At 46.0% G+C, this 26,250-nt stretch overlaps 3 protein-coding genes and 1 long non-coding RNA gene across 6 annotated transcripts in view; 2 read left to right on the top strand and 2 right to left on the bottom strand.

Annotated features, from left to right (window-relative positions):
* Positions 1-88: 88 nt before the first annotated feature.
* si:zfos-943e10.1 (GRAM domain-containing protein 2A) lies at positions 89-16,206 on the top strand. The gene is made up of 14 exons (XM_060067513.1): positions 89-270; positions 8,049-8,240; positions 8,630-8,693; positions 8,900-8,972; positions 9,119-9,222; positions 9,424-9,522; positions 10,070-10,141; positions 10,477-10,542; positions 11,482-11,579; positions 11,765-11,778; positions 11,876-11,980; positions 12,726-12,825; positions 13,284-13,391; positions 13,738-16,206. The coding sequence occupies exons 1-14, from the start codon at positions 179-181 to the stop codon at positions 13,751-13,753; spliced, it is 1,203 nt and encodes a 400-aa protein (XP_059923496.1). The 5' UTR covers positions 89-178; the 3' UTR covers positions 13,754-16,206.
* A 759-nt stretch (positions 16,207-16,965) lies between these two features.
* On the bottom strand, positions 16,966-20,751 carry lim2.2 (lens intrinsic membrane protein 2.2). Of its 2 annotated transcripts, none has more exons than XM_060066268.1 (5): positions 20,627-20,751; positions 19,058-19,276; positions 18,216-18,356; positions 17,539-17,673; positions 16,966-17,149 (listed from the first exon to the last, which is right to left on the bottom strand). In XM_060066268.1, exons 2-5 carry the CDS (start codon positions 19,233-19,235, stop codon positions 17,079-17,081), a joined length of 525 nt encoding a protein of 174 aa, XP_059922251.1. In that variant the 5' UTR covers positions 19,236-19,276; positions 20,627-20,751; the 3' UTR covers positions 16,966-17,078. The 2 variants fall into 2 exon arrangements, with proteins under 2 accessions (XP_059922251.1, XP_059922252.1); XM_060066269.1 differs by having other exon boundaries at positions 20,632-20,737.
* Positions 20,643-23,089, top strand: LOC132468537 (uncharacterized). Its single transcript, XR_009528242.1, has 2 exons — positions 20,643-20,779; positions 21,017-23,089. It is a non-coding gene; the product is annotated as an uncharacterized LOC132468537 (long non-coding RNA).
* Positions 22,475-26,250, bottom strand: part of LOC132468535 (WD repeat-containing protein 47-like) — a 13,055-nt gene continuing 9,279 nt past the window's right edge. For both annotated transcript variants that reach the window (XM_060066267.1, XM_060066266.1), the window contains exons 14-16: positions 25,499-25,630; positions 24,547-24,765; positions 22,475-23,687 (exon numbers count right to left, since the gene is read on the bottom strand). In XM_060066267.1, the coding sequence (XP_059922250.1) occupies positions 23,518-23,687; positions 24,547-24,765; positions 25,499-25,630 (521 nt within the window). In that variant the 3' untranslated portion in view covers positions 22,475-23,517. The remainder of the gene's footprint in view (positions 23,688-24,546; positions 24,766-25,498; positions 25,631-26,250) is intronic.

Raw genomic sequence — 26,250 nt, 5'->3', positions numbered from 1 at the left:
TTTTTCTAGAAATCCGCTCGATTCCATTGGTCGGCAGGGTTCGGCTGATTTAGGCGTATTATCTTTATGAGCCATACACGGCGAGAGAGAGAGAAAAAAAAGGAACAGCCCGAGCCAAACAAATCCGCTGGAAGAGTCGGCGTGGAGAAGGCGAGATAACAGCCGGGGCCAGGAAAGAATGCTTGAAAACAAAAGAGAACGCTTGAAAACCTTCCTCAGGAAGATAGACGAGAAGGCTATCGTCAGGATCAAGCACTTCATGAAAGAAAGGTAATTAAACACACACCAGTTCAGCGACCACCGGGACCTCCGCGCTGGTCCCCAGAAGGTGTGGACGCTAGTACCGTTAGCATTGTGTTACTTTAAGGGGCTTATTAGGCTTATTTATGTATTTTTCTGAGGCATATTATATTAGTTTCGAGGTTTTGTTTAACAAGACTCCAACATAATGTTTTCGTTTCGTTAAATATTCCTCGCATATAGGCCATGAAATATACTTGGACAGAGTTAACGGGTTTGAATGGATGATCTGCCCGAGGTCCACTGCTTCTTCGTGTGCTATGTGTATGGTTTTGGTTTTAATAGCAGTCCCAGATTGTTAATAGGTTGGAGCTGTTATATGTGCTTCAGATAATGGGCCCATGCAAGTTTTTGTACATCTTTTAGGCTTGTAAATAACCTTCAGCCATCTTGTGACGTCAGCATCATCAGCCACACACTCGTTGATTCACTTGCCTCTGGGTGTGGATGGTACATGATGTGACATAACGTTATCCCCTCAAACATCCACCTCACCAAGTCTACCAATCCATGATATGGGTCGTGTGTACGTAAAACCCCTCCATCAATGAATGTTTCTATACGTTTCAATGGCATGTGCAGTCCGAGGGGGAAAAATACAGATATTGTAGTGGTGAAGTCCAGATTCAGGTGCCCCTCCCATCAGGTACACTTATTTTTATGAATGCATTAAAGAGGAAGATGGAACTGATAACCGGAACACCAACATTTCCAACCAACATTTCCAATAATATAGTTACACATTGAATTACTGTAAATATGAACAGCCCTATAAACTCGACCCATAAACTGTTCAAACACGAGATATTTTCCTGTACCTGTACTGCTATATTCAAATGATTTGATCCCAGCCTTGGTTGGACCGTGCTGGCGCTGCTTTGCAAGCGTTTTATGGTTGTATGTGGGTCATATTGACATCATTGCTGGATAATGGCTTCACGGTGGTGGATCAGCCAGCTCAATGAAGATCCAGGGTGGATCAGCCTGGCAGTCGACTGGAGATTTACTCCTGGCACTCGCACACACGAGACATGGCCCTCGCTACCTCGCCGTGTTTCTCCATGTCTGTTTTTGGTCATCGCTAATCAACTGATACGGCATACTCGATGTATTTCGGGTGTATGTGGGCTATATTTAGGTCAGAGGAACCAACCACAGGTGTTCTGTGCCCTTGTATTGGGGTATTTTGGCTGCTTCCTCTCGGCAGAAACCTTTTCACTGTCCATTGGCCAAACCTCCCTTTACCCCCGAATCTCCCCCTAACAAGAATTGTGCGTAGGTATTGATGGCTGAATTTAAGATAACAAACTGTGGGTTAGCCTAATGGGCTGATGATGGGCTTATTGTGCCAAAGGGTTCAAAACGGACACATGCATACAACGAAAATGTATGGGTGTGGCAGGGTCTTGTAGCATGATGACCAAATGGCTCTGGGTTTCACAGCTACTTCAACATGACCAATGACTTGGGGTGTAGGAGGTGACATGAGTGTGTGTGTGTGGGGGGGGGGGGTTGTCACTTCCTTCTTCCACATAAAGGGCAGCAATACATGATGGCCGGAAGCATTCATGTTGTAAGAAAAAAACAATGGTGCCTCAGGGTATGGCAAATGTGTGGTGGCATTGACTTTGGCCTAATGTTCTCTGTCACTGACTCCACAAATGGTTGCTGTGATCCATTAGCATTAATGTGCAGCTGGCTTACGATTTGTTACTGTACAGTTTAGGTTGATAATGATTGGTTTCTTTAACGCTGGAGGACCGGTGCTCCTACCTTAAAAATCGAGAACCAGCAACAACCTTTTGAGCATTAGAAAGAGGCTAGTAAAATTAACCTTCTATCATGTGAACAAATGCCATACAGTAAGAATAAAGGGAGCTGGTTTATTACGAAATATAACGAAGGCCAAGCTGTTCATTTTCTAAAATAAAAAGCTTTTACTTCTTTCTAAATTGTAGCATTTAAATCAGTTAGCTTATTTTGCTCTTTTGACCAAAACGACATCTTAATAAACTTAATGTTAAGAGAGTTTAATATTTTTGTTAAATTATATAGGTTATAGGATTATATCCCAAAATCTTCAATAATGTTAAGTCCAGATGCATAACCTTGGACTCTGGCGTAGATAACACCTGTGCAGGAGAGAAAGTTGACAAAAGACGCACATATTAGGTGACCTTGGGTGTCTTGAAAGGCGCCTCTAAATGAAATGTATTATTATATTTGTCTCACTCTGTGAGTGAAAGCAGAACGCTTGAGAAATTGGCAATTTAACTTTCACCTAAAAAAATAAAGGGTAACAAAACACATGGGTGTACCCAGAAAAATCGATTGTTTAAATGCCACTAATTAATATTTTGTAGAGGCACACGTGTTGCTTTATCGGAGGTCGCACATTGTGCGACTTATTGAGCATATTGGTCGCACTGCATGTCTGTAAGTTTGAATGAGGTTGTCGTATCACAGCTGGTTATTCAAATTCTTTCCCTCTTTGTAGCGTAAAATCCCCCCCTTCACCCTTTTATAGAAAGATGAAAAAATATGAAAGCATTTTCACTTCAGTATGTAGTCACAGATGGCAGAATCCATGCCAAAATGCAGCACGCCACGTCTTGTGGGAAGCCCTCCTTTCAGGTCGTAACTTGGCCCACGTGGATCTGAGCCAGTCTGTAAATGGCTGGGTGTGGCCGCTTGTGTGGCGTGACAGTTGGCTCCTGGAAGCCGCTCCTCCTCAGCTGTGGCTCGGGGATCCTGCTCGGAGACCAAACGGCAAGTTCATTTACAGCTCTATGCGAGCGAGTCCAACATGGAGGTCAAAAACAGGCTTCCACGGTGGTACCACGCAGGGGCAGTTTCACTACTGCCGACCCAGTTGGCGGTGTGCGAAATGAGTTTCTCTGCACCCAGTGCGCAAGCCGCTGCCGAGGGCGCTCTATTTTAAGGGGCAGCGCTTTGACCTCCGACCTCTTGCACAGGCCCGTTAAATACAACCCAACTCATTTCACATGGCGCCGCAATTCGTTCAATGGGTCTGGTTCCTGGTCTCGCCATGCGAGCCCGGCCCGCCCTCAGAACCTGAGGACTGTCCTTGTATAGATGCTGAACCTGTGCTCCTACCTTGCTGGATTGAAGGGTAACTGTACTCTCAGTTATTCACTTGGGCTTTTTTTGTGTTTTCAGTTAAGCCAGCCAGTCCTGTCCCATTGGCGCTGGCTCATATAGAGGCAGTCTGTACAGCCCCGGAAGTTTGAAGTGAGCTAGACTATACAAAAGGTATATTATGCCTACGTATTTTTTTATTTTGTCCCCATTTATGAATTGAATGTAAACGATGTTTGATTATTTGTTATGTATAGCTAAACTCTCACTCTACTGCCATGTGTTGACGTTTGAACTGAAATGCTTATTTGATGAGCCTGATAATGGATGACTAGCGGTCAAGGCAAAGTCTACATTAAGATTACCTCAGGTGAAGGCCAAACCTCCCGCTGTTGTAATCGTCCACTTGGATGATTCCCTCGGCATGGTTATTTTGTGCACATCCATTTTCTTCACACTGCATATATTTATTTTTACAAGCTTCTCCATGGTACCATGCGCACAGTAGTTGTTTACCAAGTGGCCTGGCTTTTTATTTTATTTGGATGGCTGCTCTCTCCATATTGGTATCAAGTAGTTCCTTCCTGCGCGCAACCTGCCTCCTGCAGGACCTCGCTGGAAACTGTGACGAAAAGAAAGGCCTTCTCTGTGTCTGGCCCCGGTCAGCTGCCAGGAGGTGCAGAGGGAGGGCTCTGCACGCATGGATCGCATGACTTCTCTCTGTGACACACACACTGGCACTCTGTTCCCCGTGGCAAGTTGCCACAAGTTACATGTCGCCGTTGGCTGCGCCGACTGGCCCGCCGCCCCGTCCTCTCTTCTGCAGCTGAGTGCACATGGGCACACGCCCGGGACAATGTGTTTTTTTCATTGTTGGGAGAATTGGCTTTATTTTATTCCCAAAAATGTGGCCAGTTGTCTTGGCAGCACCTGGATGCGTGCCCTGGTGAATTCAGCGTGGATGTGTTTGGATTAGATGCTGTGCTTCAGAGTGGGCCGTTTTTAGATTGGTCTTAAAACATGTCCTGCATCTTAATGCGTGCATATTTTCCAGTGCATGACCTCAAAGCGCAGACATCGGATACGTGTTAATCCTCCTCTTTTGGCCGGATGGTGAACACCACTAGAGGGTACTCTTGCACAATGTTTCCACCATTATCAACCAGCGCCGTAGATCAAGGACTTCATGTGTGGCGGTGTGATGTCTTTGTCATCGTGCACCTGTGACTTTCACCCTTTTAAGTTGGCAGGCCCACTATGCTTAGTCCTTTGATGCTGGGAGAGAGGTCTAAGCTTCATGACTGAGCGACTGGTTCCGCAAGAGCAGGGGAATGGGGGGGTGATGGAGGAGAAGGACGCTGCTGCCCAAGACCTTAGCCCTCCCCTGGGCAGCCCTACTGTGTTTCATGTAGTACACCACACCCAGACACTTCCCAGCAGGGGCGGTGATTTGAGGGTACAGTAAGCCCAGTTTTATCTGTAAAACCATCCCATCGGTCTCACGGCTCTATTTTTAGTTTCTCAACCTCCCCTTATTATTATTATTATTTACGAGTCAAATGAAATGGAATTCAGACTTTAAAACTACTTCCAGCTGTTCCGTCTCACAAACATCCTGGCGCGTGTCGAATGCTATACATGTCATGGCCCCTTCAGTTCATGTTGTCCTGGTATTGATCGCTTTGATGGTCTATCTTGAGGTTATCTGCTCCCAATAGCTTCCGATACAGTATAGAGCATGGGTTTTCAGGTGCGGGTCATTTCAGGGAATAGGAAGGAAAAACACTGCCAGTAAGATAAGGGAGGCCAATGTGTTTGGCCCTAGCAAACATTGCACAAGCCTTATTTGTAGGTTAACATGGAGAGTTAACACGCGGGGCAGGCTTGCGCAGATCGGAGGATTTTGGTGGAGGTGTTAATGGCCTTTTAGGATCTTTATGTATGCTGTTCTCACAAGCATCAACTGCTTTTCCCTATTTGGATCACGGCTAGGGTGGGAAACAGTGTAGCGGGAAGAGGAGCACTGCCTACCAATTCTATAGGGGATTTCTGTCTCAGCTCTCATTGTAATAAGGAATGCGGGATTATTATGTTTTACGGTTGTTCAACAAGCTATTGTTCAACAAGTGCTTCACACAGGGTACAAGGAAAAGATTTGTCTCGCGTTGGAACGATTTAGAAAACGGTCCATGACGCGACGCGTGTCATGGGTTTTCTGTACTTCCGACGTCGCAAATCAAATCGACCTTTGCACCACTTGAGAGATCAACGGTTCACTGCTCGCTTCAGGGAGCACGGACTGGTCGGTGGATATGAAGCCAGGGCTGACCACTCTCAATCGGCAGGGCAGGATGTGCCTCTCCAACCCTGGAAGTTTAGACAGGTATGGCCAGTTGTAAGTCGTTCTTTGGGGGGGGATTTGTATCTGGGTTTAAGTGTTGTTTCAGTACTCCATTGGTGCGAGCGGCGGAGACTTGGAATTGTAAGGCGAGGTAGGCGGCGGTGTACAATGATGAGACTGGTCGCTATTAATGGGATCGATGGGATCACCTGCATAACAATATCTAGATGCAATGAATTTCATTTGACTCATCAAAATCTCATATTTACAGTATCCGAATTGTACCAAAGCTAAGTTAACATGGCGAAGTCTGCAGCTGATCAAGGTTGAAATCGTCTGGATAAAAAGCCCTTAGTGTTGTGAGAACTTCTTCACATTACTTTGAAATGTCTGTGGCTCCAGGCTCACTCGACGCCACGTAATGGTTTTTCTTCCCTTTCTCCTGCGTGGCAGTAAATTCCTACTGTAACCTTTACACAGTTCAACCTTACTTTCCTGGTTCATCTTATGACCTGTCAACGGCACATACTGTTGGAACAGGAATGTAGAAGATGCAACACGAGAACAAAGTACTTAAGGACAATTGAGTTACTCCCTTTTTATAAAGACGGCATTTCAACAAATCTTTCACAAAAACACCTGTTGGGAACTCGGTACTACTGTTTGGTAACATGTTGACTCACATGATATTGATGATTGAGTAATGTTGTATTTTTCCATTATATCTTTAACCTAACTATGACTCTTTATTACTAGATTTTGATATGATTATTTTTATCTAAAATGCTAAATGTATTTAACTAAAAGCTTTGATGCCTAAAGTCTCTTAGAAAACTGCGTTGTCACAGTCTTGACTCTTATCTAACCATTTTATGATGGTACGATGTCTGTGCGTGTGTGTGTCAGTCATTTTCCCTGCAAATCTGTTTGGGGGAGTGTCTTGGTCTGACGTCAGCTACGACGGAGTGTCACACCACCGTGAACACAAAGCCACTTCCTCCCAGATCTAGCTCGAACTCGTCCAGCTGCTTTTCTCTGCCAGAATGAGGCTGGTTGGAGCCCTTGCCTGACCAACGCTGTCCTAAAGCCTGGACTTCTATCTTTTGTATCTGTTGGATTACCTTTTTGGTTCCTGTGATTGGACTATCATGCTGTGATACCAGGGATCAAAGCCTAGGCAAACGTCTTTGTTGTGTGGTTCATATCTTTTGTATTAAGGAAGGGGAAATGGATTCAGTTAGTAGATATATGAGTTTTCGCTCCTCTAAAAGATTGCTGCTACAAATGTAAGGAACCTCGGATTGCTTTGAAGCTTTTAACCTGTAATGCTTTGGTGTTTGTGAATTCCTGTGGTGAAACTGCTGCCTTTTGCATAAAGTGCACGGCAAATTTTCTGGCAAATGTCCAAGCATTGGCTACCTTTTTGTTAAAATCCCTGTTTTAATATTTGGAGTTGTGTCTTGCAATTGGTTGTTTAATTGTTAAACTTTGTTCAAAATCATTGCAAGTATTTCTGTCATAACTACAGTTTGGAGTAATTTTCAAACGCAGCTGCCACAATGTGGTGTGATGTTGAACCATTTTATTGCAAGAACCTACACAAAGTTATAACGAGAAGCCTTAATGTGTTGTTGGCATTGCTGCAATATTCATATGTATTACTTAAATTATTGTAAGGTGGTCCTATGAAGGACATTATGAACATTAGGCAAAGCCCTTATCTTAAGATATCTTTGTACTCACAGAAGGCTACAGTAAGTTATGTTTCCTCAATAAGTCTTAATACCTGTGATGCCTTTTTGTGTACACTAGGAGTCAATACTGTAGACTGTACTAGCCTAATGTAATTCAAAGCTGTAGTCAAATATTCAGTACACCTGATTGCTGACCATATAAATCCCTACTGTTCATTTGTCGGCCAGCTTCCTCCAACATCATAATAGGATTGCTGGCAGTATTTAGCTATTAGCTTCCTATCGGTTTCCACGCCAGCACATGCAGTTTAGATTCAACGAATGCAGTTGATTTTAAATTACAAACGGAAAGTAAAAGTCCTCCCCACCAGAGCAATGCTGCGGTATCTTGCGGTCTTCAAATTCCGGCGGCCGGCCTCGATTGTTCGCCGACTGACTACGTGCATTTCTGCACCGGCGGTGTCGCTTTCAGAAAAAATGCAAATCAGGCCCGTTGCTGCTACACGGGATACCTGTGTGCGTTCCCACCGGCGTGATGTGCAGGAGTCTCCTTAAAGGTCTCGTCAGTCATGTTGACCGTGTCCCACCCCCCCTCCTCCTCCTGTCATGTCCAGCAACTACCCAGAGTGTGGCGGCGGCGTTGGTGGTGGCGGCGGTGGGCTGCCGACCAAGGTGAAGAGGAGCAAAAGCAGCCTGGGCAATGGCAGCTTCAGGAGGAAGGCGGAGCCGATGAAGGCGCTGAGCCTGGAGGATGCGTTGGACCCCCAGAGGGAGCACAGGACCCTCACCAGACAGCAGCCTGTCAGGTACTGCCATGCACCACCAACCGCTTTGATCGCGCCGGTGCGGACGACGGTGTAGGCGTTGAACCGCCGTGACTCGCTTCTTTACTGTTGAGCAAGTCGACGCTCGTTTGAGCTTCGTCCTGGGCTGTAAAGGTTGTTTCCTTGTTTGCATTGAGTGATGCAATGACGACAATTGTTTAGTGTTCATACATTGAATTTGATAGTCTTGTTAAAAAATATCTGTTTCCTTGTATAGTCATTCCTGGTTCTGTTTTTCAGTATGGGGTTACTCTTAAAGGTGATCGCCTACTGCTGAAATCCACCAGTTATTTAGGGGAAAGTTACTGTTAAAGGTGATCCACTGCTGAAATCCACCATTATTCAGGCTCAACATGTTCATTCTCTTGCAGGTCACAGACGTTTGATCTGGATAGCAAAACCTTTGAGAGAACCAACGGCAACGGACCTCAAAGTGTAAGTCTATGTGCCTCACCTGTTGGCCTGTCTTCATATGTTGGGACCTGCCCAACATCATTTCTATCATCATTAAAAACGGCAAAAAGTCAACGGCTGCGAAGGCATTTGTGTGGTTGACGCATGACTCCTAAAGCCTCCGTTTAACCGTGGCGTTGCCACAACACACAGCACACGCTATAACATGCCGCGTCTCCTGTGTTCAGAGCTTCGTCAAGCACAACAAGACATTCCACAAGCTGTTCCCGGACATTCCCGAGGGAGAAGACTTGATCCACGGTAGGCACAAGGAAGGAAACGCAGAATTGTTTTTGAGTCATGCAAAAGATAATGTGTAGTCACGCCACAGTGGGTCTGCAATTTCTTTCATTTGTTAAACGTAAGCGTCTCCTTCGCGTCCTAATCTGTGCGCTCTACTCCTCCAGCGTACATCTGCGCGTGGCAGAAAGAAGTGCCCTACCACGGGCGACTGTACATCACAGAGACCCACGCCTGCTTCTACTCCTCGGTCCTGCTCAAAGAAACCAAGGTGAGCTTCAGCACAGCCCCCTCCCTGCATGTTTGTGTCGTTGGTTCCTGATGTCGGCTCAATTCTTCCTGGCGTCATGCAAAATGTAAAAATTAATTTAAGCGTAGCTTCAATTTCATCTTTCATCCGGATACATGACTGTTATTGTTTGACCTGAGGCAGCCGGTAACACTTCCCCCACCCCCCCCCCGTGTGCTACAGGCGGTCATTTCCGTGTCCTCCATCCAGAAGGTGAAGAAGCAGAACATGGCGCTCCTGGTTCCCAACGCCCTCTCCATCCGCACCAGTGAGGGAGACAAGGTACGTGCCCAGCTCGCCTTTCAACGCCCCAAACAACACGGTTAAGACCCAATGCTGACACTTTCCAACCTGACACAAAGCCTTGTGTGCAACAGGGCGGATGTTATCTGATTTACGTGGGAAGGGTGGTTGTTCAGCCACTGTTAATCTGCGTCTCTGACCTAGTTTAAGTTATGACTTTTTTGTTGTTGAGGCTCATGTGTTTTTTCTCTCTCTCTCTCTCCCTCTCTCTTCTCTCTCTCTCTCTCTCTCTCTCTCTCTCTTCTCTCTCTCTCTCTCTCCTCTCTCTCTCTCTCTCTCTCTCTCTCTCTCTCTCTCTCTCTCTCTCTCTCTCTCTCTCTCTCTCCTCTTCTCTCTCTCTCTCTCTCTCTCTCTCTCTCTCTCTCTCTCTCTCTCTCTCTCTCTCTCTCTCCTCTCTCTCTCTCTCTCTCTCTCTCTCTCTCTCTCTCTCTCTCTCTCTCTCTCTCTCTCTCTCTCTCTCTTTTCCCCCCCCCCTTTCTTTCTCCCTCTCCCTCCCTCCCTCTGCGATGTCTCTCCCGCCTCGTAGTACCTGTTTGTGTCTCTGAGGAACCGTGACGCGTGCTACCAGCTGCTCTGCTCGGTCTCTCCTCGGTTAGAGGTGAGTCCTTCTGGGATTGTTCGTTGGAGCTGCAAGAAATGCCCCAAATTGATCCTCGAAACTGTGGTCCGACTGATGTACTCGGCTCCGAAACGCTTATCAACATAATGTATTTTAGAGATGTCAGAAAAAAGGACTACAAACTATTATCGATGACAAGTCTTTTGTATTCAATTATGATTTGCTTGCCAAATATTGGTCAATTGTCAAGATTTGTGTGCTGCATTATAAAGTCTCTTGCTGTTTTATGTTTCTTGATTGCTCTTCAGGCTCCGTGTTTTGAACTTGGTACTATAATTAAGTATACTTATTATGATGCGTCTTGTTGTTTACAGGCGGGCAGCACCAATAGCAGTTTGATCTTGTCTTCAGCGGAGCACAGTGAGAAGAGCAAACTAGTGGTGAGCATCCCCTACTTCACATTTCATAATTATGAAGGGCTAACCTCTAACTGCAAGAGGCAGTGCACATTTTTGTGCATTGCCTCTTGCACTTTTACATACTATTAAATCTGGTTGGTGTTCATTTATAAATTAAACATTTACTGGTAACCAATTGTCTCATAACTATGCCGTGTGGACAAATGTGTGATCAATGCCTTCACAAAAGTAGAATCGCACGGCAGTAACATTTACCAGCCTACACGGTAACCATCCACACGGGCTTCACAGTACCATGAGCAGTAAACGCAACACCCGTTCTTTAATGGAGATGCTGTCCCCAATACCTCAACGTACCACAGACCTCTACTTCCCTTGTGATCTTGGCACAGCCGCCTTAAGCAATGCTTAAAGTCACACGACACACTAGCCTAGTAAAACCCACCGATTTCCACCACGTCACTGACGCGAGAAACCATGGGGTTGGTGACATCCGCACTGACTCACCGCCAGACACCCGTCAACGCTGTCTCCTCTCGGTGGCCTTCCCCGCTCAGGATGTTGGTACTGCCTCAGTAACAACATGTTGCACCCCATGTGCCAAAGCAACCTTCACGTGCCATTCTTTACATATTAAGGCAGCCCTGCCTGTATGCAAAATGCTTAAGCGACGTGAACAGGCTTTCCTTATTCGTTTATACACCCGTAGTCACAGCGTTGAAGCAAATGCCGCCCTGTAATTAAGGTCATTCGACGAGATGGAACACTCACGACATTGAATCTCGGTCTACAAATCACATAACGGGTGTATCTTATCAGATCGACGTGGCTATTGCGGTTCATGGTTGTCTGGGAGTTGAGCAGAAGCCTCCATGCGTCTCCAACAAAGCCATCGAACCTGAGGCAAAAACCCCGTTGCAGGTGTTCTCATGCGCTGCCCTTCTCCCGTCCTCCCGACAGAACTCCAGCCAGTCGAGTCTGGACGACAGCTTTGACCGCCCCGACTCCGCCGCCCCCCAGCCTCCTGCTGGAGCCCTCCCCGACAGAAACCCTGAAAGGTGAGCTCCACCTGAACCACTCGGAGCGTTGTCGTGCCGTGAGCGAAAGGGGATCACATCGTATCGCCGCTCAAACTCCTTGTGTTTCGTGTTTTTGTTGTTTCATGACTTTATTGGCTGAGTGGGCGTTCTGTTAATAAGCACCTCATCATCTAAGTTCAAGCTCGTGTCATGTGCACCTTTAGCGGAGCGATGAGCTGCAGGCATTAATCGCGACCAGCAGCTGGAGTTTCATGCTTCCTCAACGGGTCAATCAATGACTAACAATGGCTCAACCTGTTGTCTCCCAAACCCAGTGCCTAATGGGAGCCTTCCCTCCCCGAAGAGTCGGCTCACAGCGCACAGAGACCTCTCCTCCTCCTTCTCCTCCTCCTCCTCCTCTGAGCTGCCCATGGAAGAAGGTAACCCTCTCCCTCCCTCCCTCTTCTCGCCAACAACACAAAAACAAACCAGCACAGTGTGCTTCTGAACCTGGGGCTGATCGCTGCTTAATGATGACGCTATGGACATTTGATAGGAAGCATTTCTTATTTAAACCGGTCTAGTGATCCTTAGCCACGAACAAACTATCTGTCTGGTGCGTATGCATATTTTCAGAGGGACACTGATAGTGTGTGTGTGTGTGTGTGAGAACAGATGCACCAAAATGTAACCATTGTGGTCGCATACATTCTCGAACCGAAATGAGGTCGCCAGCTGTAAAGTCTGGGGACCTCTGAACCATTGTGAAAGGAAGTGGTGCGCTTAACCAAGAAGCTCTGGGGGTCGTGAGAGCCCAGTCACCGAATATGTTTACTGTCTTTTACAGACACCTCAATGCAGGGAAATTGCTTCTTTTTTTTTTTTTTTTTTTTTTTAACCGCATTCGTACACTACCGGTACCATTAGCATTCAGCAGAAGCTTCTTTCCAATGCGACTTGCAGCGAATTTGAGACGCCTATGGAAAATCAGACCGGGGGGGGGGGGGGGGGGGCGGGGGTGGGGTTCAGTGTCTCACTCAAAGACGCATAAGAGTCAGGCTGCAGACACTGGGGGTTGGAATCCAGAACCCAACCCCCCGATTCTCCTCCCGACGTGTGCGTAACCGGTCTCTCTCCCTCTCCCTCTTTCTCTTTCTCTTTCTTTCTTTCTTTCTTTCTCCCCAGGCGGGTCGTGGATGTGCAGTGTGACGCGGAGAGCTAGGTCTCTGCTGTACCAGAGAGAAGCAAGCACCCTCAACACACTCCTGGTCATCTACCTGATCCTGTGAGTTCCCCAGTGCCGCTCCCCTGCGTGCCTCCCTGCCTCTCCACGCCCGTTCTTCCACGCGGTTGTGTTCACTCCGCTATCTGCAAGGTCTCTGGGGGGGGGGCGAAGACGAGGGCCTGGTTCCTTCTGAGCCTCGTTTTAATTAAGTCGAGTCACTAAGGGATCCAAGACAACCCAACCGATGCGTGGGGTAGTGTTGCGTGACAGCAGGCCTGCTCTCATTCGCTCACTTCAGCCTCGCCTGATTGCAAGCCCCGCCCCTATTGACATATGAACATATTTGAAGATTTGCATTGAGGTCAACCTTTTTTTTAGCTTGAATCCTATCTCATGCGAGCAAGTCTCTCCACTTTGTCTGGAATGTTGTGTTTAGCTAACGCCCTGGGAAGTAGGGTTTTGAGAATTGGCTGTTGATTATAACTATGAATCGTGTGTGTGTGTGTGTGTGTTACCAGGGTAATGCTACTGCTGCTATCGTCAGGCTACATCGGCCTGCGCATCGTAGCGTTGGAGGAGCAGCTGAATCTACTGGGGGCTCTCCCAGAGTTCTCTCTGAACAGCGGGTAAGGCTCTCTTTTCTCTCTCCTCTTTTTGGGGTCTCTTGGGCTGTCAAGGTTCCGGAGGCGCCTCCGTGTTCACGTGTCAACACACGCGGTCGGATGGCTGTGTTCAAAACGGGTCTGCAAAGCCTTTCATTCAGTTCCTCCTTTTTCCAAACGAACGTTAATTTCTACTCATGGTGATGAAGCGTTTGTTTGTGAGCTTCACGTCGTAGTTCGATGTAATGGGTGCAGTCTCTCGGTCACGGAATGTAAATCTGCTGATGTAAATCTGCTGCTGTCGAGGTTGTGGCATCCAGTGTTATTTCAATACTAAACTGGTTCTCTCCCTCTCTCTGCTGCTCTTTAGGTATCAAGACACATAGCCCTCATTGGCTGAACCGGAAAATTACTTGAGCTGTGATTTGGAGGACCACTACCCTGCAGTAACCAATGGGAGGGATGGGTTCTGATGCATTCAGACTGTCCGTCCGTCCGTCCGTCCCCCCGTCCGGACATTGCCCCTCTGGTCGCTGGTTCGGCCTGCAGGAACAGCGGGCTTACCTGTGCAATCTCCCACTGACACCCTGCTGTGGAAACACTGGGTTCCCCCCCCCTCCTCCTCCTCCGAAGGGCTAAACCTCATCACCTTGTCCTCCACCCGAGATGGAGCACACCGGGCTGGGAGACTGGACCCCCGTCAACGCTCCGGAGCTAAGCCGACATGCGTCTCATGCACACCCACATGCACAAGCGCGCACAAACACACACACAGACCCTCTGCCTGGCTGCAGTGGGTGTCGGTGTGGTTTCATACCAAAGCCAAATGACTCCTGGGAACACGTGCCACGGCGTTGACTGATCACAGATGTTTTCTAACGGCGACTCCTCCCCTCTGTTCTTCCTTCGTCGGGAGTCGGTTATCCCTCCTCTTCTACCGATCGCACCCTTTCGATCCAGCGCTGCACGCAACCAAAGATGCACCAGGTGCGTGCGTGCTTTGCATGGGGTGCTGGGCGACGACCTCTCTATGGCTTTTATCTGTGTCCTCTTTGCATTTCCCCCGACCACATCCTCCCCAGTGGGTAGCTACACGAATTTGCCTTGTGTGCAGTCGGTCGCCAATCATCGGGTACTCGGGTCTCAAATGACGATTACCTTAAAGTTTATAAACTGCTTGGATCAGATCCGCCCAGAGGTGGGTCTCGGTTCTCTACAGAAGGCCTGCACCCCCTCTCGTCTTCTCCCCGTCGTTGGTCTTTAATCCCAGAGTACAGTGTTAATCCCCCCCCCCCCCCCCCCCCCCCCCCCCAAACCCAGCATTGGGAATGATTTAATTCTTTAATGATCGATGCTTGGTGGGTTTAATTCCCCACCGCTCTTGACCTAGGCTTCCGATGCACGAGCCCACTGAGACCGAAGCACGCAAGCTGGACTTGGCTTTGCTGATGGGCTCTGGGTAGACCACCAGTCCGAACGACCACTTGGTCGGGGACAGCGGTTGTGGTTCTAAGACTTATTGAGGCTCGTCGCTGATTCTTTATCCATGTATCGACAGCGTTGTGTTTTAGGAAACGGGGAGGGAACGTACAGGCCTCCAGGGTTCTGGTGAAAGACCTGGATCATCAGGGGGCATTTTAAACGGGTTTCTAAAAATGACAGATACTGTATTTGCAGAGATGCCACCGTTGTGTGTGTGTGTGTAGCGTGTGTGGAGCGTGTGTCGAGCGTGTGTCGAGCGCCTGTGATCTCATTTTTAGCCACCTGAAATGGGACCAGATCCTTTTTAGATTTCTAAACTATGAGAACCACACTGTTACTGTGAGGTCGGAGGTTTCAACTAAAAGCAAAAACGTGGTGGTCCAAAAAAAAACTATTTCAATATGCAACGAGTGATTATGCATGTATATATCTAACAAAAAAAAAAAGTCTTTTCTATCGTGCCGTTGTTTTAAACTGAAGTTGGGCTTGTCTCGACAAGAAATGGTGAGGGTGAAGAAGCTGTGCACTTTATTGAGACATGTGATTCGCCCGTCCTGACCCCAAAAAACGTCACACCTGGGCAGGAGAGGGTGGCCGTTTGTCCTGTGTTTATTTTTCTTTTCTTTTTATTTCTGTTTTCTCTCGACCTTGCAAAGACATTGTTTGTTTTCTCCTCTTTTTTTTTTTTTTCTTCTTTTAAATTATTTGTCACTCAGGGGAGGTGGGTGCTGATGTCGACGAGGGATTTGGGGGGTTCACTCCTAGCACCTCACCTCTTGACACCGACCTGACGGTCTGATTCTACCCTCCGGGCTAAATGCACGCTACATTGACCCTCGCACGGGTACGGAGCGCTAAATGAGAGCCTTGTCCTCGCTGAATAACCACAGGGGGGGGGGGGGCTCTCAGCACTTTGTCTGCTTTATCTTGTTTATCTTTTATGTAACTCCATTTTTACACGTCTCAGATCCTGCACCATCGCATGACTTTTAAATCAGTTGTTCCCCCCGCCCCCCGGTGCAAAACGAAAGTACTGAAATCTAATCCTGACTGAACGAAGTATGGAGCAGTACTGTCGGTTCTCAAAACATCAACCCTGCCTCCCACTAGGTGGCATGGGGTAAGCACACACGAATCACTGCCCTCAAAGAACACAATGCAACGAGCTACACGACGGAGGCAGTATGTGATTTTTGCACTATTCAAAGTGTTGTTAACCAATGATTTGTACCGATTTCGTTGTCTTTAATTCTATGGTCATATATAGATATATATTTATTTGCATTATGTCATGCAAAGTGGTCTCTGTGAGATGGCTTTGTTATTGTTTAAAATAAATCAAGTGTTGGAAGAATTACATATTGCTTTGTGCGTGTTTTTTGTGTGAGGAAGAGGTGGATCTCACTCTTTGATAATATCTAAAAAGCAATTGGCCATGCAGTTCAAATAGGCCGATTGGTTTATATGACCAGGGGAACTATTCACTCATCTTGACACAAACTCCAGCGGATGTCTGGACCCAGACTGCTTGATGCATGTGAGAATTTGTTAAACACAAGCTTGCTGGATCAGTCTGGTTCCCAGGCTAGAGAATTTGAATACTTCGCACAAAATGTAAATTTCTACTGGAAAATGTGTGACACTGCAGCAACAAGGCGGGACCCGTTTCCTACTCTCGTGAAAGAAGGAAACGTTTATTCGTTCAAACTTCTGCAATTCATATATTTAAAAAATAATTAGCATTACTTTAGCCTCTGAATCTACTGAGAAATTGGTGACCATTTTATTGGTCACCAATTATTGGTTTATTGGCATTTTGTTTTTAATACATTTCTAATTGTAGGTCCAGAGATAATCTGCGCTGTAATTAAAGATGTCATGGTCTGTGGTGAAATGCTAATTATTTCCTGTAAAGTTGGTTCACATTAATGATGACTAAGGATTAGCAGGTTAGCCGAGGAAATGCAGACTCGCTATACTGGTTCTTTCAGCACTCTTGTTGGAAGTATTGCAATGTGTGTACAATTATGCTAACCAATCAAAGAACTTTCCCTTCTGGTTCAATTCGATTTATTCAATTCGATTTAGGAAAAGGTAGGAAATCACTCGACAACAATATCCTTCTAATCTTTATTCTATTCTAGAAAACCTTCAAAGCTGTGACCGTTGATACTTTATTTACGACGTAGTAGCTAGTTTGTTCAACAGTTGTGCCGCTCCGAGCAGGATTCAGGTGTCCTGGATGTTGGGTGGAGCCGGTTCTCCGACCGTCTTCTGGTACGCACAGAGCTGGAAGGCGCCTGTCCACACGGAGCCGGAAAAACGGTTAGAAACATCACGTCCACGAGATCTATCAGTCCGGAGGACCAGGAGGCCTTACAGTCTGAGGTTGCATTTCTTGTGTCAATGAAAAGAACATAAGGTGAATCTCACACATCAAGAACGCGTAATGCAACGAAACCTACTGTATCAAAGTATAAAGTATTCTAATATACATATGTCTATGCACCCTTTTCCATCATCTCATAGCTGTTAATGTTCCCCTAGATGAGAGATCTTATTTTATAAAGAATATCAACACTCAAGGGAATTCTTGGGAAAATGTAGAGTTTTGCAATGAACAGAATGGAACACGTTATACATGCGTGACTCTCGTATCCAATCTGAAACGTATATCTATTTGTTTCACCTGCAGCGAAGGACAGAATGATGGCCACCCAGCCTGTGATGTAAGACCAGGAGAAGCGCCAGTCCATGAACCTCTTGCCGAAGAACGTGACCGTAACACCAGTGTAAATAGCCAGGGCCAGCAGCGCCAGGAACCCTGTTGGGTCAGGAAACAAACAGCCGCACACTTCAATAAACAGCCCACGCAATGCATGAAAGTGTGCCATAGGTTAATCACGCAGCCGCCTCGCGCCTTTCCTTTGTTTTGCGTCTAATGTCGCCTGGGGACAATGCTAAACGTATCGCTCCAGATAAGATAGGCTGCATTGTCCCCTTTTAATACGTTTCAATGTTTGCTTTTGCACTCAAACCCATCACAGTCCTTATTGAAATGATATATTGGAACGGTTTGGAGAAACAATAGAGCTCTATTTTGTTCCACCTTTATACCTAAGAATGGGAGACACCGTGTGTGTGTGTGTGTGTGTGTGTGTGTGTGTGTGTGTGTGTGTGTGAGAGAAAGACACTGTGTATTTCTTTGTGAGAGAGAGAGACACCGTGTGTGTGTCTTTATGTGTGAGAGAGAGACACCGTGTGTGTGTCTTTGTGTGTGTGAGAGAGAGAGAGACACCGTGTGTGTCTTAGTGTGAGACAGAGAGAGTGTGTGTGTCTGTGTCTGTGCGTGTGTGTGTGTGTTACCTGAGAGGATCAGGGCGATGCCCCCTGTGCGGACCCTCCTGCTCTTGGTGCCGTTAGCGAAGGCGCTGAGGCCCAGGACCACGCCGGCGAAGCAGCTCAGCACGGCCAGCAGCATGAAGGCCCGGGTGGCGTCCCAGAAGGCTGAGACGCACCGGAGGCACAGAGGTCACGCCTTAACCATCGGTCAGACACAGAAACCTACCAACGCTGATCACTCTCCTTCCCGTGTGTGTGTGTGTGTGTGTGTGTGTGTTGTTAGCCCATCACTATCCTTCCCGTGTGTGTGTTTGTGTGTGTGTGTTGTACACTTATCACCTTCCTTCCTGTGTGTATGTGTGTGTGTGTGGTGTGTGTGTCGTACCCTTATCACTATCCTTCTATGTATGTGTGTGTTGTCTAACCCTCACTATCCTTCCTGTGTGTGTGTGTGTGTGTTGTACACTTATCACCTTCCTTCCTGTGTGTGTGTGTGTGTGTTGTACACTTATCACTATCCTTCTATGTATGTGTGTGTTGTCTAACCCTCACTATCCTCCCCGTGTGTGTGTGTGTGTGTGTGTGTGTGTGTGTGTGTGTGTGTGTGTGTGTGTGTTGTACACTTATCACCTTCCTTCCTGTGTGTGTGTGTGTGTGTGTTGTACCCTTATCACTATCCTTTCTATGTATATGTGTGTGTTCCCTAACCATCACTATCCTTCCCGCGTGTGTGTGTTGTGTTCCATGTGGCCTTCCCTCAAACAAAAGCCGTCCACCACTACATCCCATTTGTTAAAGACGGTTGATGGAGCTCGGTCGACCAACAGATCGACCAATAGCAACGCAGACGTTCGGTGCCGACTCACCCACTGTCATGGTGTGGGCGTGGCATTTGTGATTGATGCAGAATCTCCAGAGCCCCTGATTGGCCGAGCTGCCCGAGTACCGGTACTGCATCCAGAAGTCGGTCACAGTGGAGACGATGAGGAGCACCAGGGAGACCACCCCGCAGAGCGTGCCCCCGCCGGCCAGCGTGTAGAGCATCGAGGAGAAGCTTCGGCGGGCGCTGACCTCCTGGAAAACAACTGAGGAGAGGTCAAAGGTCATTCTTTTGTTTTTTTTCTGCTCATGATTTAGCTTATGAAGCGATTGTGAAGCGTCTTTGAGCAGTGGGAAAAGCGCTGTATCAATTTGATTGATTATTATTATATAGGATTTCTATCAACAGTATACAAAGATGTCTGCGGAACACTTTTCCGTAACCCTATAGTTGTTTATGTCGACCACATTAACACTTTTAGGAGATGGATGAAAAAACTCGACCCTTGAGACTTATGTACTTATTGTCCCAAGATGTTATAACAGTCGTAATTTGTTTGCGTGCTATTATACATCTTTATAATTGAATCTCTTCAGCTCCTGGAGGATTTCTCTACGGTCCTTGTATGGTTTCTCTGTGGGCCTTTTTCAACCGGCGGCCATCTTGGTTCTGAATGCTAGCTGTGAGCTGGAGCTCATGTTTAGAACCAAGATGGCCGCTAGGATGGTGAATAAGGCCCATTCTCTTTAAATCTAGACAAACTGAACCAAAGGCCATGCCCTAGATGGGTGCAATCATCCACAGGGCTGTTATTAACTCGGGAGTTAATGGTATATTATGGTTTTATAATATATCATATTATTATATGTTGACGTCGAAATCGTGTCAATATGGATATGGCAAAGCCTTCAGGCTTAGTGGTAGTAGAATATTGGCAGTCGGCGAATTTAAATATATATCCGGTCAACGTGAAAAAATAATAAAGTAGCAAAACAAAGGCAACAAAACAGTTTGGCCAACATGGCCTCCTGTCAAAGGGAGTGCTGATGGCACAGTTCACAGATTCATTGTTACTGACTAAGTCTCTTCAATGACCCCCAAACTCCCGGCCCCAGGCCCAGCAGCAGAAAAAGCGGTCAGCATTGTTGCTCTGCCACTCACGCATGCACATGCATGCACACGAGCTGTTTGCACTTTTCAAAAAATCAGCACTTATTTAAAACTACAACACATTGTTGCAGTGTTGGACTTAGCTTTAGGATGAATTCAATAACAACTCAACACAGAACAACTCCCCGACAGCTGTCAAATACCTCAAACTTAACTTCATAAAGTTATTTTGGAACGGATACTTTTTGATGATGGGAGAACATACAATGTAGTGAAACCCGGACCAAGCCTCAAAGTATAAAGACGATTATTATATACATATATGTTTAAACAGCCTTTTCTATCATCCTACATCTGTAAAAGTTCTCCCAGGTCACACTTCTAGACGATAGATGTTAATTTTAAGGAATCTGAGAATTCTGACCCCTCTCCAAGGAAAATTGTAAAACATCACACAAGTTTTGCCACAAATTGAGTTAAAACAAGAAGAATGAATGTGGGGTACCTTACTGTTGCTAGGTGAGCTGCTGTCTCTCCTGACTCTCCCGGGTTAGTGGCTTGACGTTGGGGGGCCTATCCGTTTTATCCCTGTCCCTCCTGCTTCCCATTGTCCGGCCAACAAAAGCGGGAATGATCGAGGGCAGCGTAAAAAATAAAGGTAAATCCCCATCCCCCCCTCTCTCTCTCTCTCTGTTTCTCTCTGTTTCTCTATCCCGGCTTGTTTAATTACCCACTGTGGGGCTGAGCATCTCTCAATCTCCCTCCATCCTCCTTTCCAACCCTCTTCGTCATCATCATCATCCACCTCATCATCATCAGCGTGTCTTCTCACAGGTCCTCGTCTTCCTTGTGTTCTTTCACCCACCCTTGCCCACATCTCTCTGCTGTGGCTCAGGCGGCAGAGAAGGTCTTCCGGCAACCCCGAGAGGTTGCTAGTTTGATCCCAGGCACCGCGGACCCAAGTGTCCAGGCGTCCCTGGGCATGACACCTAACCCCGACTGCTCCCGACGAGATGGCTGCTGCTGTTGACCAGGTGTGTGATTGGGAAGAGCAAATTGTGTGGCCTCAGTTCAGAGAAGTTTAAATGCAGTCTATACTCATTTCTTCCCTGCATCTTTGCTTGAAAGACGCACATCGGTTCTGGCAATACCTGACTGCACCGTGGTCAACCCAGAGGGTAGTTAGGGTAGGCATTCCGTCCGTCCATCAAACAATTCAGCCCACACCCCTATACGGAGCCGTCCTGTCTTGTACTCACCCCGTTAATAATAATAATGATACATTTTATTTGTAGAGCAATTTACATTTGAAAATCTCAAAGTGCTAGTTTAAGAGAGAGAAAAGGGTTGTTAAAACATATACGTATACAGTAAAAGAGAAAGTAGCAAAAGGCTTTAAAAAAAAATAAATAAAAAAGTCTTAAGGTTGTATTCTGTGGGGCCTTCAGTACAGTACAGTACTTCAGTACAGGTTGTCAGGGAGGGCGTTCCATAGTCTGACCAGACCGTTCTGGTCTGGTAGAAGGAACTGATTTGGTTCCATTGGTGGCTTCAGAAGATGTCATCTAGCTACCCCTCCGCCACAGGGCTTTGTATGAACAAAAACAGGTTTCACATCTTTCCACTAAAACTGATAAATAGGGGAGCACTTTCAACTATAGGTGGATGGAAAAGGGGTCTGTGGACTTGTATGTCAATGACCTAGAGCCGCAGTCTGCTCAAATACTGGATCCACTTTTTTATTTTGCCCGTAATAGAAACCGGCCATTGCATTTGCTTTGTCGTTACTAATTGCTTATGTTGTTGAAAGGCGTGGCAATGATTAGGAATGCTTTTAGCTGCTTTGTGTTTAACAATGGATGAATCCGATGATTACATTGGTGAATCTAAATGTACAGAGCTGGGGAAATTGAAACAATTAACAGACAAAATATCAAATGAGTTAGAATACAGTTTGAATTAAAAATCGAATGGGATAGTATGATTCTACTACGTTTCGTTACATCAAAACAAAAGCGTCCATTTAGGATGCAGTGCCTTACATTATGTTCATTCAAAAAAGTAATTCAAGTGCAAACAACTTCAAAACATCAGCAAAGCAACTGCTTTTAAGTGCTACGATATAAAAAGAGATTGAAGAAAATTAGAAAGCAAATCATTTGATTAAATTAAATACTATAAGGCAGTACTTTTGGAATCATTTCGCCACAATTCATGTCAACATTAATTGTACACTATTTAATGCATTCTTAGATCCTAATATTGTTTCCTCATCAATGTAGACTTCACACAGTTTGAGGTATTTCTAAAACAAGGTCAAGAACTGAATTACTGAAAAAAAACAACCATCACAATCAATATAACCTAGATTTTATTTTGCAACCCCTTGTAATATTCATGAACTTCATGAGGTTTGTCCCTTTTGATTCAGGCCACATGAAGCAACCACAAACACGCTATTTCCGCCACAAGAACAGCTATCATAGTATTCAATGTTATGTTTCTATGCATCCAAAGGATAATAAATACGCTGTATTTGCATTCATTTATTACATTATAAGGCAAACCAGGAATGGGAATAAAGCTTTTCAAATAAAACGTCTTCTCTCCACCTTTAAAGATATAAGTATTTCTCAGTATTTATAACATTACTTGACATTCTACAAAGTTTTAAAAACACACGCAATCCATCGGCATTGACAAATATTAAATATTCCAATTCGAAAGCAATCTGTCTGATTCTAACTTACTTGGCAATACACAGTAAGGTATTACAAATATCTAAGTACAACCCCGTGAATGTGGGGATTCTACATGCAGTTATTATTTCGTCCACATCAAACCCTTATTAGACTAGAGATCAGGTCTCTGTTATTTTCATACAGGAAAAGGAATGCAGTAAAATGGCACAAAGGTTGAGAGATTCAAATTAGGCAGCAGCATGAGCAGGAACATCAATTGGGGAAAATTCCAAGTACCTCATTGGAAAAATAAGGTTCAGTTTGCATAATGTAAACACACAAACGTGCATACACCCTCACACGTGCATACACACATTAATACAAGCAGTGACATTCAGTGTGTATGTACAGTCCAGCAGTCCATACTGAAGAGAAAGCTATTAGGCACATGACTGCAAAAGCACACATACAAGTAGACACACATAAACACGCAAAGTCAACGCCTATCACACCTTTTTTTTTTTGTCTTTAGTACCGTGTACAATAATTATCTTCTTAAATAAAAATATCCAATGATGAGGTTGTTGTTAGCTAACACACAGACACAATCCGTGACACACCACACGACTATCGTGACACACACGCACACGCTCACACGCACACAGTCTGTGATGTTGTGCCCGTAGAAGCCCTACCTAGCTCTAGGGGCTGGGTGCTAGGGGCTGGGTGCTAGGGGCTGGGTGCCAGCGTTGCGCGCCCAGAGGGCGACCGTCCGGTCTGCGGAGGACGAGACGAAGGCCAGGTCCCTCGTGTGCCACCGGGACTGGATCACCTTGCCGTCGTGTTCCCCGGCAACGGTCTGGGGCAGCGGCTTGGTCAGGTCCCCTGGTGAGGGGGAGGGGGAGAACGCAGCGTGAGGTAGGGCTGGGTAAAAACATCGATTCATCAATGCGCTGCAACTTATTTGTTCTCTATTCAATTTTGATTCCGATTTTTTTTTTTTTTTATCGATTATTTCCATAAATAAAAAAAATAAAAAAGAAGCATACTCAGTCATTGTGATCGCGAAGCGAGTATGCCTAAATGTACATGCCCTTTTGTATTTGTCCATGTTATGATTATTACTTTTATGCTGCAAGTTTAGCTCAGGAACAATACTATACAATGGTGTTTTCCCTTTTTGCTAGTTAAAGCACAATGAAATGGTTAATTCTAAATAATATTTAGGTATTTTTGTCATCTTCACTTATTATTGAATCGATATCGAAGCAATTGGATCAATATCGAATCAAAATCTAATCGAATGAAGACCTAAAGAATCGAATTCTTTAGGTCAGCCCTTGCATGATGTTAGGAACTGTCCTACAGACCTAAATGGTCAATGCACTCAAAGATAAGGCAAGTTCTCGTCCAACTTTCCTCTTATCAAATTAGGATCAGGGTTTCATCTGATTATCTTGACCGCTTCCCCAATAACACCTTTTCCCAGACTTTCATTCGTTTTGCATGACTAAGCCTCCTCGCTGACCCCCAGAGGTAATTTACCGAACTGCGCTCCCTGATTTGCATGACCCACACACACACACACACGGTAAAAGCGGTAGGAGTTTGGAGCTGGTGCATGTGCAAACAAAGGGTTCCACGAGAGGGTTCAACTCTTGTGGTTACTTGATTTGCATTCTGTACTAATGACCATATTGGGAGTACCGCGACATTGTGGTCCCTTCTTCCCCGCCCGTGGTACCTTGCAGGTCGGTGACCACCACCTTGTGGTCGTAGGAGCCGGTGAGGAGGTAGTGGGCCCCCAGCGAGAAGCGCACCGAGCGCACGTCGGAGCTGTGCGGCCGGTAGGTCTGCACCATGCGGCCCCCGCGCACGTCGTACAGCATGCAGCTGCTGTCCTCCTGGCCGGTCGCTAGGAGACGCCCGCTGGGGTCCACGGCAACCGACGCCACCGCACTTCCTGGTTGTGGGAGAGATGGGCTGTGATTGGTTGAGGCTTAAGGTTGATGCTGGCGTTTGTTAAAATATCGTTTCAATAAATATTGTTTGAACCTTGAAAAAAAATAAAAATTCATCGAGTAAATGCTTGGCTACGTTCACCTGCACTAGCCGTGTGCATCGTGAGTGTCCACTGACGCCACTGCCAAAACTTTAATTAAACTTTGATAAGTGGACACGCTCCTGATTATCAAGGACAGACTAATGGCGGTTGCACTAGCGGGCGGCACTAGCTCAGGAGGTAGAGCGGGTTGGCTGGTAACCGCAAGGTTGCTAGTTTGATCCCCGGCGCCTCCTAGCGTGTGTCGAGGTGTCCCTGAGCAAGGCACCTCACCCTAACTGCTCCCGACGAGCTGGCTGTCTCCTTTGCATGGCTGACTCCGCCGTCGGTGTATGCATGTATGCGTGTATGAATGGGTGATTGTGTGGCAATATTGTAAAGCGCCACTGGTTACAGATAAAGCGCTATATAAATGCAGAACATTTAAATTTTTTATAAATCTTGTCTGTAGCCGGTTTGTGCCGCCCGGATTTAGTCTTTGGTTACTCTTTTAAAAATGTTAAATATGGAAATGTGTCTCGTCTCTTACTGTAATTCATTATTTTTGTTTTACAACATGTAACATAACAAAAAAAAGCTGAAAGAAGACCATTAAAAAAAATAGAGGCATTGTGCAGAGCTCGGAGGGCCTCACCAGAGCCGTGCAGCGAGGTGCCCACCACCCGCACGCAGCTGGGCACCCGCAGGTCCCAGAAGCGCACCGTCTTGTCCTGGGAGCCCGACGCGATCATCCAGCCGCCCCACGTGTACAGGGACAGGATGTGACCTGGTCGGGCGCCACAGAACAAAATGGTGGTCAGAGAAGACAACATACATTTAGCACTGCAGAAAATACACACACAATCACATTACATTATGTAATATATTTTATTTTAAGTAGAGGTTTGGCATCTTATTTTAGGATGAGAAGATTCCCTTTTATGAAGTGGATCTTGATGAAACTTGTAGTTTTGTTGAGTAGGTCGTGAGTAAGGTGAAGCTATGCTTTGAAATGGTAATCTAAAATATATGTTTCCTTCACTTTGGCCATGGATTGGCTGATAAGTGTTTATGTACCTTTATTAGTCCCAAGAGTTACAGATATAGCAGCGCGAAAGACAGAGTTGATAAAGGGCTTTAGGTTCAATCGCCATAGTGTCACCTCAGACGGTGATAGCTTGTCACTTGATTTTGTTTCACTTCATTTACAGTAAGCTCACCCAGAGGTTTACGACAGGTTTCCAACGTCCCCGTCATAAACCTCTGGGTGAGCGGTCAGGAACCAGTGTCTAATAATAAATACATTTTATTCATGGGCACCTTTTTTGACACTCAAGTCACCTTAAAAAATCAAAAACAATCAATACATCAAACAGTCATAAGAGCAATCAAAAAATATATTGTATA

This window comes from Gadus macrocephalus, chromosome 12 (assembly GCF_031168955.1).
Source record: "Gadus macrocephalus chromosome 12, ASM3116895v1".
Classification (NCBI taxonomy): domain Eukaryota; kingdom Metazoa; phylum Chordata; class Actinopteri; order Gadiformes; family Gadidae; genus Gadus; species Gadus macrocephalus.
This window is presented reverse-complemented; position numbering and strand designations above follow the sequence as displayed.

Coding starts and splice junctions, on each gene's coding strand:
- si:zfos-943e10.1 (XM_060067513.1), top strand. CDS start 179: ATGCTTGAAAACAAAAGAGAACGCTTGAAAACCTTCCTCAGGAAGATA. Junction 11,981..12,725: donor TGAGCTGCCCATGGAAGAAG/GTAACCCTCTCC, acceptor CTTTCTCCCCAG/GCGGGTCGTGGATGTGCAGT. Junction 12,826..13,283: donor CTGGTCATCTACCTGATCCT/GTGAGTTCCCCA, acceptor GTGTGTTACCAG/GGTAATGCTACTGCTGCTAT.
- lim2.2 (XM_060066268.1), bottom strand. CDS start 19,235: ATGCTCTACACGCTGGCCGGCGGGGGCACGCTCTGCGGGGTGGTCTCC. Junction 18,357..19,057: donor CGCCCACACCATGACAGTGG/GTGAGTCGGCAC, acceptor GGTGCGTCTCAG/CCTTCTGGGACGCCACCCGG. Junction 17,150..17,538: donor CATTCTGTCCTTCGCTGCAG/GTGAAACAAATA, acceptor CCGTGTGGACAG/GCGCCTTCCAGCTCTGTGCG.